We start from the raw sequence: 15,346 nt of genomic DNA, 5'->3' as shown, positions 1-15,346 counted from the left end.
TCAGTGGGAGAGACCTTTCGGTGTTCTAATCTGATCCAAAGCAAAATGTAGTTAACTGGTTTCTCTGTGCTATTGCAGCCCTTATCCCATTACTGTTTAACAATTCTTCACAAGACTAACGGGATCGGGTGGTCAGACTAGCTGACTTGGTTGACACATGTCATCGGTTCCCCATTGCGCAGATCGATGCTCATGTTGTTGATCACTGGATTGTCTGGTCCAGACTCGATTATTTACAGACCGTCGCCATATGTCTGGAATATTGCTAAGTGCGACGTAAAACTAAACTCACTCACTCACTCACTGTCGTTATTCTTTTCAATACCTGTGATAGAACATTCGTCCACTGTAAGAAAGAAGTTAATCCATATCCAGAGTATAGATAGTTAAGACTGATAATACGATGTGCCACTGAGATTGACATCCAATCACGAAGTTTTATTTCAGTTGCTCATTTACATTGATTTCTTTTGTTGACCGACGAACGAGTTCCCAGCATCATATTGCCACGAAGGAATCCCGTATCCTTCCTCGACACGGGGGGCCTTGTAAAAACTGTTGGCCTTTTTCGTGGCGTACTGAGAGAAACAAAAGGGATACATGTAAATTAACATGTAGATTCAAAGTAAAAGGGTCTCATAAAAAGCACATTCAAATACAATGCGTTCAGTAGCCACACTGTGTTAAATATATTCACAATAGTATTTCTTGGAGACACCCGAAACTGGCCGATAGTTTAAGTAGCATCAACTAACATCGGCTAATTTGGAAGTTCAAATCGAATTACTTGTATGAGATTGTGCCAAAGTAAATATTCTGACGTACTGTGATGAGTAATTATTTTGCGACTTTAGGCACCAGCGTTCAAAAAACCTGTTTGGCGGACCTGTTTGCTGACTGGTTATTCTCAAAACGGACTGCCAGATTCTCAGATTGACCTGTCCGACGTTTTGGTTAAAATGTAGTATCTATTTGAATATATTTTGTGGGCAGGTAAACTTTGGTCTGGACTGGCATCTTTCACATTAAATCAGCCTAGTGGTCTGGCTGAAATTTTGGGAGTTCCACACCCTGCTAACACTGCACATTCTAAGATATAGAAAGTCTGTTTCTGTTGGACGTGATTCTTACCTTTCTACAGTAGGATGGGGGGTCGAAGACGGTGGCGTCCCTGATGCCTGGGGAGACGTTGTTGTAGTTCAGGGCGTACGAATAGTAGGCTTTCAAACGAGGAGAACAAAAAATACATGTCCACTAAAACATATCACACTTCAATCTGAGCCGTCCTGTGCACAACAACCACAGTACAAGCCTTTGAATGGCATTTAGAGGTGAAATACATAAGAAGGAAGATTTTATACGGATATCAACTTGAGAACACAACGTTTCACCTGATGAAGGAGTAAGCATTAACTCCGAAACGTTGTGTTCTCATAATAAAGAAGTTGATATCCATAAAATCTTCATTCTTAACCACAGTACAGTCTGAACCTCCCAGTGCACGATAACCCGGATATCATCTGAACCTCCCCATGCACAATAACCACGGTACAATCTGAACCTCCCAATGAACTATAACCCCGATACAGTCTGAACGTTCTCGGGCAAACTTACTTCCAGGCCTAAAGATAGTCGTTGTGGTCTCTACTGGCAAGCACTCCTGGCGGGTGACAACGGCAAGGGTGTTTGTAAACTCGTCTGTCGTATCATTGTACAGATAGGTTATCGTATCAAGGGTGTCCGTACCAAAGCCGTAGGTGGTGGGACCCTCGAAGGTAGCGCCACCTGAAACATAAATGAGCAATGCAGTTCTCTTTATGAACAACAAGGAGTTATCTACCCTCACAGTAAAGGATGCAGTCATTCATTTACTGGGAATGTAATGCCTAATGCGACAATTGGTGGTAAGGCTATATGGCTGGATGTTGATCACTGGACTGTCTGGTCCAGACTCGGTTTGTTTCCAGACCGCCTCCATATAACTGGAATGTTGCTGGGTGCGGCTCACAATTTGAGTCATTCACTATATATAATGCAGAAATGAAGGGGTCTACTCTACTTATTTCTAATATATCCTTCCTATTGTTTTAAATGTGAAAATATCATTTATCACTAGTTATTGCCCAATAGGCAACGGAGCCGAACGTGTGTTCTTTTTGCTAAGTACGTTTTAAGATTTTTACATTTCGCACATTACAGATGTGACACCTGAAGAAAACACTTCTCTGTCTCTCTCGCATCTTGATATAATAGTATCAAGTCATCTTCTACAGTGCACATTCTTCAAACACCGTGTGATTGCTCGCGGCGCTGAATCACAATCCGATGCTTTTTACCTCGGCTAACCCAAGCTGTTAGACGCTAGAAGGTTATTGTGTTTATTTGTGTCAGGTGTGTTTATCCTATCGAGTACTGGTTGAACAGAGGCAGCTTTGAACAAACTCACTTGCCTAAGTTTATGGGGCGGGACTAAGTCCAAGAAACTCTCGGGTGTAAAGCTGCCAAACGCGGTCGTCTTCAACTGATTAGTGACCTGAGTTCTGAGCACAGAAGGACTACATGCCACCCACGCGGTTGAGTGTGACATTGAACAACAAACAAGACAAAGGAATTTCGCTGTCTATGAAGTGTTCAGTGATGTTCTCTTACGTCTTAATGCAGCAGGTGCGAGTGAGTGAATATAGTTTTTTACAGCAATATTACGACGGGGGTCTCAGAAATGGGCTTCACATAGTGTGCCCACCCGGGTCTTCGGCGTGACGAACTCTGTAACCATTAGGCTACCCACCGTCCGCAACGGGGGAGGAATGTCTCACCTGGAATGCAGTTGGCCGGAAATCTCCCAGAGACGGCGAATGTTTCACACGTTTGCTTGTCACTGTTGATGCGGTAGCCGGTTCCCTGCAATCAATCAATCAATCAATCAATCAATCAATGAATCAATCAATCAACCCAAGGTGTAGAACATTCATATTTTCTGCTAGACATTGTGTTATGTGACTTCCCCATTTCCAATACAAGCTAGTATCAATAATAGTATTGTTGATGAAGATGATGATTCACTCCAATTATGTGTCTTACCTGGCGGTAGTCCCATATTTCCTTGTAGGAGCTGACAGAATTAGTGAAGTTGCTGCTGAAGGCGTATCTCTGGTTGTGGGCATCGTAGGAATAGAATTGCCGAGTCTGGGCAGAGAAGACATTAGTGAGTGAGTTTAGTTTTACGCCGCACTGAGGATATTACACCTATATGGCAGCGGTCTGTAAATAATCGAGTCTGGACCAGACAATCCGGTGATAAACAACATGAGCATCGATCTGCGCAATTGGGAATCGATGACATGTGACAACCAAGTCAGTGAGCCTGACCACCCGATCCCGTTAGTCGCCTCTTACGACAAGCATTTTTTTTGCCTTTTATGGCAAGCAAGCATGGGTTGCGGAAGGCCTATTCTACCCCGGGACCTTCACGGGTCGAGAAGACATTAAGCGATTAAACAAGAGATAAATGGCTACTGTAATGCGTATGTAAATATTCCATTCTGGACAAGACAATCCTGTTATTATATGCAACCATTCACATAAGGTAGGAAGAAAGGGATATTTCATAAACGACTGTTCCAATGTTTTGTCTCCGTACGATGTAGGATAATTTTAACCCGGTATCCTTTCAGTGCATTCAACATACAAGACAGACAAGGCGTGATTCATGATTTGACGCATGTCTTAGTGGCTTACTAATGAACTAATAAGCGCCAAGAACTTTGGAACGTAGGCAGGATACGCTAACGACAGAGTGGTAGCACTATAATTGGGACGGGTATGAAAAATGGAATCGAGTACCCGCATGTGCTTACCCGAATCGGAATCCAGTACCCGGAAAAGTAAAGAATACAGCGCTTTCTGTTAACTTTCTGCATATTCAGTCACGATCTGACAGACATTATTATTGAAAATTTGAAAGGGTAGCAATAAGACTTTAGAACTGATCTCTAGCTCTAGCTATTGTCCGTTTCACCAATATTAGTAGTAACACCATCATTTACATTCCACGTTAAAACACAAAACGTTTCGTTCCTGGTGTTACTGTATCTTTACTACACTCTGCCCATGCGCAGATAAATTAAGGTTCACGATTTACGGAAATACTTGACAAAAGTCGCTGTAATGTACATGATTTAAATATGAATTCCTATAGATACTGCAAAACCTTTGAAATTGCGTATTGCAGGTCCCGTGTGACTGGACTTGAAGAATTCCATATTACATTAGGGTGCATGATAAATAAATGTTTCTCGGGCACGTTCTATGTTTTTCATTTTTTTCTCTCAGAAACATAGCTTGGGAAGTTAAGCATGTGTTAATCTAAGGGTAACGCTATTTTTCAGGCTATTATCATTTGCAGAGGCCCGAGGTATTTCATTAACTGCCCGATGAAGAGGGCATTTGAAACGACAGAGGACATTCTGGAGAAGACAATTTCTGATCGAAAAGTTCTCTCGGTAATATTCGGTACTCGATACTACTGTATTGGAAAACCAGTTGAATGTCTGATGCCTGAAATGATGTTGAATTTATACAATTCCTAAACCTGCTCTCAGGTGACTAAGATGAGTTTATGAGGAATGAGAGGGAGACAACTAACGTGTGTGTTTAATCACGTCGCAACTAGGTTGATTAACTTTCTCAAGAAACAAACCATTGAGAAAGAGAAGTGAACAAGCCAGTTTCAGTTTGAAAGTTATAATAATCCCGTATAATAAGTCCCGTTGGTGGCATGGTTAATTAAAGTTAAGTTAATGTGTATTAAGGTACTTACACGTTGTCCACCTGAGGGATCGACAATGGTGAAGACTTTGAACCCCTCCCATTGCTGTGGAGCACAGCAGATGGTACCATGGGCGACAACAGCCAGGCTGGCGAAGAGAACTGCCAGCAGCATCATGATGAGGAATCGTCAAGTCAGTCAACCTTTACACGAGAAGCCTTCTGTCGCCGAGTCGTGAATGCGAGCTGCCTTTTATGTACACATTGAAGCATTCTCCAAGGTCACCCGTCCTCTGGATGACCTGTGCGTGTTTGACACGTCTGACTACTAAATGCATAATTTGTGTTTCTGATTGTATGACATCAGCTGTACGCTGTTTATATGCAAAGTTTTCTTTCGTCTCAGTTTCCTGTCTCAAAAGTGTTGTCATAACTGAAACAGAATACCATCAAGTGCGTTCATAGTTTGATATCATGTGGAACGAATTGTATAATATCACACCAAGAAGTATCGATAAGAGGAGATAAGACTTGTGTTTTTGAAAATCCGAGACGTACTATACTGAACTGATGGCGACAGAATTTCAAATGGAATCCAGTATTTTCTTAAGTTATGGTAGAATGCTTGATTAAGATTACCTAACATGATGAATACTTGAATCATCATCATCATCATCATCATCATCATCATCATCATCACGTTTCACAGATTTAATAGGTGGATGCAACAGACATATTTAGATATTCCGTCATTACAGGTGCTAACAATGCGGGCATATTTTCTGCTTTTCGGGTATGATTAAGAATTTAAAATTTGTAACAATTAAGTTTAATTAATTTTATGTTTAAGTTTGGAATGTTCAGACTTGATGGCTACAATGTGTTAGTTCATCATCCAATACATATGGATATAACAGACCCATGCCTCTTTAAGAATACAAAGTCCCGCGGTAGAATAGGCCTTCAGCAGCCCATGCTTGCCATAAAAGGCGACTATGCTTGTCGTAAGAGGCGACTAACGGGATCGGGTGGTCAGGCTCGTTGACTTGGTTGACACTTGTCATCGGTTCCCAATTGCGCAGATCGATGCTCATGTTGTTGATCACTGAATTGTCTGGTCCAGACTCGATTATTTACGGACCGCCGCCATACAGCTGGGATATTGTTGAGTGCGGCGTAAAACTAAACTCACTCATTTAAAAAGACACATTTGATCAATTGTAGTTAGAGTTTCTGAGTTTAGAAATTCGTGTGGTACTTAGAGAATCTCACCTAAGTGTCTACTACTATCAAACATATTAAGTCCGGTCACGTGGTGTTATGCCGCGTAAGTTAGTGTGATCGAGAGGATGTATCACGTAAATATCCGTAGGGTGACATCACTTCCGGTTCCAAACGACATATTCTCCCTGTTGGTTACGTACTCAATATGGACAAACGCCAGTAGCATACCAATCCACTGAATTGCACGTGAATCAAAACTAGGTGAGAGACTCCGTGACACCAAGTAGACGCTTATTCTCAGAAGTGTCCTCAATCGTGGTAAGATCCATCTCTCGCTGATCAGTCACGATCACATCACATGGGAACATATTTCCTTGCCAAATCCTTGTTGTTCGAGTTAACTGCGGATTATTTCTATTTATACAGTTGAAGTTGTTTCAGATCCCTGTGACAGCAAATTGATTCTGGTTCACTGATTAGATTGTGCCAAGTTGGGAGAAGCAACCGGGAGTCAATGAGATCTAGCAGGGTCGGGAACCACGTTCTCATAGGCCAGGCAGAGGTTACACTATGCAACTGTTCTGGTAGATCTTGCTAAGCACTTCCGGAATCAACTTCCGGGTATGTAGTCATGTTGTCAAAAGACACCGAGAGTGTGTCCAAGACCCAAGCGAGGGGACTGGAACTGGACTGATGTAGAACAGTAGCTTGTTGTTGTGACATTTGACGAATAAGTCTATCACCAGAGTCTCTCTGAAGATTTGCTCAAGTCCACAAATGCAAACAACTGGAACCACTTGGAGTAGCTCGTAAGATCGTGTTCCTCCCGCTTGTTGACGCAGGAGACTACAACAGTCGGTAGCCACCATATCTGCTGCTGTGTGGAGGAACCAAGACCAGTGGTCGAATGCTCTGACTGTGGCTAGCATCTTCAGGACACTGACGTGCAGATACCTTTCCTAGTTGTACCACAGTCCCTTTACTCGAAGGTGATCCAGATACGCAATCCATAGTGGAAGCGTCTGGGTTATTTGTCAGATCCAGAGACGGTGGTCAAATGGGAGCTTGTGACAAAAAGGTCACACCCCTAGTAATGAATCCTGCAGCGTTGAATAAAATTCAGAATTGACATCAGTGATCCTAGGAGCAAGATCCAAGAGCGTAGAGAAGTTGGAAGTGCACTGATGAGGTGTAGTATCCTGTCGCCCAAGGTCAACCAGCTATCCGGTAGAAGACTCGAGTATCCAAGATCGAGTATCAAGTCATGATATGTTCAGTCTAAGTAAACTTATCCTCAGTACTTTTCGTTACACTCCACTACTGAGTGATGCACACGGTGTACGTACAACCATGACAACGGCGAGTAAACTGTCGCTGAAATAGTGTTTTTCTCAATATTCAAGGATATTATCTTGCGGAAATATTAGCTAATTGTAACCATGTCAACAGACAACCCAAAGCGTATACACTGCAGGTCAAATAACTGTGTTATATACGGATTTTATTTGTGGAGAGATCTGTGTCAGTGACCTGAATATTTTGAAAGTCCCTCCGATCCCTAAATAGTAGCCGTTGTCTGACTGGTTAAATCTATTTAACCGTCTCGCGTTTGATTGGACGGCCATTGGTCGCTCAAAGGTTACCTGTCGCGACCTTCTACTAGGTTTTGTGAGACTCAGTGGTGGAGTGTAACGAAATACACTGAGACTAAGTTTACTTAGACTGTGATATGTTCAAATGAACATGAAAAAGACCAAAAGTGTTATTTTGTTTCAGCTTTATTTGTCCTTTTTTAAAGTGTCTATGGAAACCTACATCCGGAAATACAGAAAACGCCTTTTCTGTTTTGGTTTTCTTGATATTCAGAAGTAATATATATATATATATATATTCTGTAAAGGCATTAGTTGTCGAATTCACAGATTTTGAATCCATAACACATGGACTTCAAGCAATAGTATCAGAGATCAACCAAGAAGAGCAAATTGGACTAAATCAGATGTTACTGTCACAAAGTTAGACACAACGGTGAGATATTTCGTTACTCTTTAATATGCTGAACCGCATCTTCCTACCAAACATTTAGCCAGATATTTCCATCTTAATTTCCTTTCCTTTTTTTCACTTTTTACATGTTAACTAGACCTGGTTTGTAGCTAATGTTCAAGAACATTTGGCCTCAGATTCGGTATTTGATGTGAAAAAAGCAAACATTTAGTCAAAGTCCAGTTAATAAAGTACGGGACGAGGTTTTCGTGTGTATTTCATGCAAGTTACAATGCATGTGCATCCCTATAACAAGAGCCACCGAAAACATGCACCGAATCATTCACTGTTCGACAGAGGAACCAAGCTTTAGGAACACTGAATGCTGGCTAGACTGCAAGACATGTTGCAAAGGATTTTTCTGTTCATGTTTGTACGATATACCGCCAGTAGCAACGAGTCCAAGCCACTGGAAGCACAGCTGACCATCCTGGCAGTGGAAGACCGCCTGTGACAACGTTGAGGCAACATCGGGATCATCTGTAGAATTGTTTCGCAAAGGCTACAGAAACAGCACGGACAACCATTGGCAATCACCAGGAACCAATCAGCGTCGACACACTGCGGAGTTGCTTGAAGCACAGAAACGCAAGCTTTACCGGGGTCCGATCCTCACTGTTCGAAATCGTCGTGCTCGTCTCCAGTGGGCCACACACTACCGGAATTGCCGTCATTTGGGAGTGGCGAACGGTAATCTTCTCCGACGAATGCCGGTAATGTGCCTCGACGGCTGATTACAGTGTGAGAGTGTGGCGACGGTTCAGGGAGCGTTTTGAAGAAGATTGTGTTCTGGAAAGACTCGTGGGGAGGTCCGAGCATAATGGTGTGAGGTGCTATAGCTCACAATCACAAACTAGGCCCTATGGTGTTCCAGAATATTGGTGATTTCGACGGAATGGCGTAATATGTGCCCGCATTCATCAAGCGATGTACAGACAATGCAACGCTGTTGTCAACGCTCAATTATTGACGTGTCGAGCCACCTGTCGTGACTTGTAATCGTCTGAAATTCTTCTTTAAACGTCACATGCAAGAAATGATTAAGATTAAGAAAAAAACCCACAAAATTATAAGAGTATAATCGCAAATCAAGAGTGCAATATTTTGTATTTGGGTTTACCTCCATCGAAACGAAGTCCTGCTATATCGAACCCAGTCAGAGCCGGTGGGTGTGCACTCAAGTGTAACGAACCTTGTTCATCGGCCACTGGTTCATTTACCGACGTGCTTAGCCGGTCTTTGTGTATGGCTCATAGGCCCGATCGGTGTTAGTTGCATGTGGTCAGTGACTGAAGTTGCGCATTGCATAATAGCAGACAGACAGGCAGACATATAAGTGTCACTAAACCAGACATTCAGTTTTCTCTTTGACAGAGTGTGCTTATCACAATCAACATGTTTTTTGTTTTGTTTTGTTTATGTAACGAGTAGGTTTGTGTACACAACCAAGATTAGACGACCTCTCACGACCTCATACTACGGGCAGGCATACTGTTTCAAGCTGCGCGACCCTATTCACTGCCCATGCATTATGAGCGCAGCGCAGCATAGCTGTTGAAACCAGTTTTTACCCCAGGGCTGGGTGAAAATTTGTAAATCGTTTGAACTCCGGGCTTTCTTTCATCGCGTTTTTGTTCAACTAGGCTGAATTGGCATTTTTGATGATTTGTTTCGGTAAGTGCATACCGAAAGGCATCAGAACATGTAAAGACGTGTTTTACGCTGCATATGACCTCTTAGTATTGATGAAGTATTCAAACATGTCAGTTTTGAAATTTTTCCTACAATTATTATGTTATTTACATGTGTTTGAATTAAACTGATTACCAATTTCAAAAAGGTAGTGACGGTTTTTATGCGGTTTAGTGTATATGGCTGTGTATATTAGCAAACAGAATGGAAAGAAAGAAGACTATTATGATATATGTCATTTAGACTTATGTGAATTTTCACATGTCCACCTACGCCCTTCATCCTAGGCAGTGACAGAGGAAGAAGTGACAGCTGAATGAGAGGCACGTACCAGAAGTATTCGTCACTTGACGTCATTTCCACAGACTTGCATGTTATTTCAGTATAGCAGAAATAATTTTCTTGAAGTGTGGTTACTCGTGGGAAATTTGAAATTATCTCTGCTCTTCGCACACAATTCCAGTTCATTTCTCCTACCACTATTTAACAAATGACATCGCAGTTATCAACTTACGTATGGTTCCAAGATGCACTATCCCAAAGGCCGCCATGTTGAAGGTGTGCATGACTTTGTACATATTGATTGTTGCCATTCACTGAAAGAGCAAAGGAAAATGAGACAGAAATTATGATATTGTAGGTATGATTGTTCCTCACAAATGTGCAAAATTTGGCTTAGAACTTACGAAAAGCGAATTCAAGAAAATTATTTATCCTGCACTAAATTAACAGTCATGTAAGTCTAAGGCAATGACGTCAAGTGACGAATATTTTTGTCACGGGTCTGCTGCTCCTGAGTTCTACTCGGTGGAAACATTATTAGTTGTTCACTGGTCACGAGGGGGCCATGGGCTCATGTACCCTCGAGGTCTGTTTATGTTCCCTGAGCCCGAGGGACCAGTGAACAATGTATTTATCTTACCGAACACCTATATTATTATTTTGAACTATCTGAAGCACTTTTTTTTAATGCGAGGCGAAATGCCATTTTGCAGACGACACAAGGTAAACAGATTTAGAATTTTCTCCCTTCCTTCGATTTTCAATCGCAGAACATCGGTAATTTCCGTGCTTCATGCGTGATTCAATGTTATTCGAGACAAAGAAGTACTATCATGAAGCACCAGAAGAGTTCAGAATTCCCAGCGGTGTACATTGAAAATAACAGAATGGCGCTTAGCCAACCAGAAAGCGACATTCAAGTGTGAGGTAAGACAATAATTCTTGTTTTCGGGACAACTGGCAAAATTGCAGTCAGTCAGGCGATGAGAAACATGGAAATAAAAGATGCATATTATTAATACATTCTAGAGTTTCAGGTTTATTCGGATGTTTTGTATTGTACAGAGGATGTTCCCTATTGTTTCCATTAGTAGGTGTTCCCTTCCCTATTGTTTCCATTAGTAGGTATTCCCTATTGTTTCCATTAGTAGGTGTTCCCTGTTTCCATTAGTAGGTGTCAATCTTCCTTTCCTGGATGACTGTTAGATATCATCAAAACGTTTTCCTCGGCAAATCGTGACCAATAAATTCATCTAACAGGATGGCGGCGAAATTGAAATCTCCACGTACACGTTCTCACGGGAGAACCATTCATTTAAACAACAAAATGCTTAAATAGTTAGTTACTGTATAATGAAGCCGAAATGCTTCACGGGCAACAAGATCTTTCAGAAATTATGATGTGTCCATGCACTATTTTGACATTATTGTTACGTGTCAGCTACTAAAATGCCAGTCAAAGCGAAATATTAAGAAGGATTTAAGTGTTTCAATTCTGGGAAATACTAATGCCAAACTGCATTCTGTTTCAACACATGTGCCTGAGTTATGAGCCAGTTGTAGAAGTCACGAACAAGAACGCGTACCCTTTATGCTTGTACCGACTAACATATTCTGCATGAAGACTTCTTTTATTCTAAATACTCCTTCTATTTATAGCACGGGGACTTAAGCATCAAATATACTTTCCGTGGAAAGTGCATGTTAATTTTTTGGAACCACTGATAATTGTAATCAGTATTGGACCCGTGAAGGTCGGGGGTAGAATATGCCTTCAGCAGCCCATGCATGCCATAAAAGACGACTATGCTTGTCGTAAGAGGCGACTTAAGGCGACTAACAACCACACAAACGAAAAAAAAATTAACTAAACCTGTCAGAACATAGGCATATAGTACATCAAAATATACCTTGTGATGGGTGTTTTACAAATATCATTATACAGAATGAATGCCAAGTTAATTAAACACCAATATTAGTATGTACATAGTGGAAAGTTTATATCAGAATACGAACAAAAACTAAACTTTTGACAGGCGTAAAGGCATTCTAAAAGGCGCCTTCCGTGATTAAAGCTGATCATAAAGTTTGTAAAATTGCTATAAAAACAATAACGTATTCGTATTTCCGCCTATTACGGAAACACCAGGCAGTTAAAAAGAGATATCATGATCAGACATGACATGACGTCATGCGTGCCTGTCGTTCATGGTTTCCTCGCTGATATCACCTCACAACTTAAACAATGTTCATGAAATCTGAAGCGGTCCATGAATTCTGAAGGGGAAATGGACGTTAGACCGTATCAATAAGATCCGACTTTTCGTCTTGCAAGATAATCTACCAATAGGATGAACAAGAAGAATCAAACGGAACGGAGGCAAATTTTAAATAATATTTAACTAGAGCGAGTGAGTTAATATTTATCGTCAGATCGGCATTACTGCAGCCATATCGTGACCAGAACAAGTAATAATGAATGAGTTTAACTAGAATACTATTTGTCAGCAATATGGGATACAAGTCCAACCAGCAAACTCCACCGCTCTAAGTGACCAGTCCCTAAGAAATCTTTTTAGATGTGATTGCAGTTTATTTTGTTTATTTATTTATTTTTTTATTTTTTTATTTTTTTATTTGTATGACTATAGAGTGTCATGCGTTTAAGAAACACTATGCTTCAGACGTGGGAAAATCGACAGTATCTGCTACGAAAAATACACTGGAATTGTTTTGTTTAAAAAAAATGGGACCCTGCAGTGCCTCTCTTTAATTACGAATCAAGTCTCTAGACAAGACACCTTTATACGCCTCTGTCAGTTGACTGTCAACATGTCCGAACAGCCGAGACAAGGTCGCCGTTCATCATTCTCTGCTCCCCTACTTAATGAAGTTAACCCGACCTGCCGTTTGTACCATTTGGCCTCCTGGATCATTCATATATGAGCAAGATGTATTTACCCTAATTTCTGGTTTGGGAAATAGTTATGGTACAGTATGGTCCTCGGCCACAGCCTTAGAATGACATCATATAAGCCAGTGCGAAATTTATACAGAACAACTTTCACACACTTCTGACACACAATCTTAGAAATAGGTTCAAACTGTCACTAACCTGTGGAGGTAACGACCCAAAAGTGTCACTGGCCCTTCAGACACCTTACTGGCCCGAATAATTCATGATAATTTATAAACAATAAAACAGCGGATAATAGAATAGTTATTCATTTAAGAAATTAATTGTTGCAGACAATTAACTCTGAGCCTCTGACATTGATGGGGCACACTTTAAAATTATCTTCATAAATTATTAAATTATCGTAAGGACTTCAGTCATCATCACTGGAAGAATCCTCCACATCATAATTGTTTGTATCTGTGATACCACCATCACTATCATGGCAGCCGTCACAGTCAGAATCTTGAGCTGTTTGGGCCTCAGGATCCTCTGGCTCACATGCATGTAAATCTACCTGCCCATCAGCTCTGACCTCCTCAGATATACCTGGGGTATCACAGACACAGACGGTTGCAATACGGGACTGCAACCAGCTAATGCAAGAACTGCGTCTAGAAGATGCAGGGTCATTCTACAATGATGAGAGAATGGAACCAGCCCCTTTTGCCAACCGTTGTGCTTTCACTCGACGACTTCGGCGATGGCACTGCCTTCACTTTGCCTTCTCCCTGCGTCCTGCGATCAGTCAACCATGACGGCGACCGGTCTCGTCTGTTTTGAGCAGGTTCAATACAGTCGCCTTCCGTTGTGGCGTTCTGAGCCGTTCCTGGCCTTTGCTCTGCCTTCTTTCTGCCTTCATGGCGATGGTTCTGCGTTATCTTTGAGTTCGTCGTGTCTCCTTTGAGCGTTCAGTGGTGATCTGAAAATTGGTAGAACGCAAAGGGAAGGCGGAGCGTCCTGTGTAAATGGGGCTTTAGGTTTCCGGGTTTTGCTTTCAACCAGTGGTGAATCACTGTTATCATACTCTGGCACTTCAGAACTGACCAATGGCGTTACTGCTTAGGTGGGTTTTTTTTATAACAACGTGCTATTTGTATATGTTTCATAGGACGACGTTGTAGCTACAATTACCAGGTCAGGATTCATGAAAACATGATCAGCTTCTAAAGTATCACTAGCCAACTGTGCCAGCTTCAGTAACTTTGGACAGGGCCGAGCAAAGGTCAACTAGCATTTTGCTAGCGGGAAGATAGTTATTTCGAACACTGCTTACAAATATCGGGTCTCATGCTGACATGCGTACTAAAACAAAATGGAAAACAATGAAAGCGACAAGTATTTCTTTATTTACCCTTGAATTCGGCAGTGATCGGGTAGACTGCAGCATTAGGGTTCCAAACCAAGAAGAACGTTACAACGAAACTTTTTCAAGCGTATGTGAATTTTTTTTTTCATTTTGATGAAACATATGTAATGGGAATCAGTGGAACTGCCCCAGCTATAAAATGCCCCATCGAATTTGTCATTTATTCTAAGTTGGCCAAATTTATTTAAAACCATGATATGTCAGGATATGTTTACCTATCAACTGGTACTGAGCAGTTATTTTTTCAACACTGGTCAACATTGCATTTATTACTTGGTAAATAATCCTGTCAACTATATTGTTTCAGCCAACTGTACATTTTAATACACGTCTGCATATACCATTGCATTGTAATGAAAGCTATTTATACATGCCTGCCTTTACGTGAAAAAAGTTATTTAAAATTATTAAGTATGTCTGGCTTATGCATGGTATTTGTCAACTGTGGTATTATGTTCTTCATATAGGAAGTAATAGTTCTGATAAATGTTCCATGGGTAAACCCACAACTGTATACATACTTTTATATGAAGCACATAATATCAAAGCTTGCAAATACCATGCATTTATGGCCTATACTTAATCATTTTAAATAAATATGGCATTTTGACTACTCCGTGGGGCAATCTGACCGAATCCACAGGGCCATCTGACAAAATTTGCTGGACATTTTGTAGGTGTGACAATTCGACTGGTAATCGGACTTGATTTGATGTATGTTATCACACTGACGGTAAGTTGTAATAGGAAATTAATGGAGTATTGCTGCTTGACAAGTATTAAATTGAGCCATGACCTGACAAATGGCCCCAATTTGCATATATGGGAACGCCTCCAGAACATTCCATTTGAAACAAATGGTTGTCGTCTAAATATTGAATAGTTCAATTTCCTCATCCGAATCTTGTCGTGGTGGTGTTTTGCTCAGGTAAACTGCTCTACGAGACACGTGTTAAACAGTGGCGGTATAGATTTCACGCCACGGTCAACATGTATTGCACGTGCTTAAT

At 41.2% G+C, this 15,346-nt stretch overlaps 1 protein-coding gene across 1 annotated transcript; it reads right to left on the bottom strand.

The window, feature by feature from the left end:
* Window positions 1-406: 406 nt before the first annotated feature.
* On the bottom strand, window positions 407-5,006 carry LOC137268501 (ependymin-related protein 1-like). The gene is made up of 6 exons (XM_067803062.1): window positions 4,820-5,006; window positions 3,082-3,186; window positions 2,817-2,901; window positions 1,615-1,785; window positions 1,132-1,220; window positions 407-578 (listed from the first exon to the last, which is right to left on the bottom strand). The coding sequence occupies exons 1-6, from the start codon at window positions 4,943-4,945 to the stop codon at window positions 456-458; spliced, it is 699 nt and encodes a 232-aa protein (XP_067659163.1). The 5' UTR covers window positions 4,946-5,006; the 3' UTR covers window positions 407-455.
* Between the last annotated feature and the right edge of the window lie 10,340 nt (window positions 5,007-15,346).

The sequence above is a fragment of the Haliotis asinina genome, chromosome 16 (genome assembly GCF_037392515.1).
Source record: "Haliotis asinina isolate JCU_RB_2024 chromosome 16, JCU_Hal_asi_v2, whole genome shotgun sequence".
NCBI lineage: Eukaryota > Metazoa > Mollusca > Gastropoda > Lepetellida > Haliotidae > Haliotis > Haliotis asinina.
The sequence above is the reverse complement of the archived record's forward strand: the minus strand, read 5'-3'. Positions and strand labels throughout refer to the sequence as shown.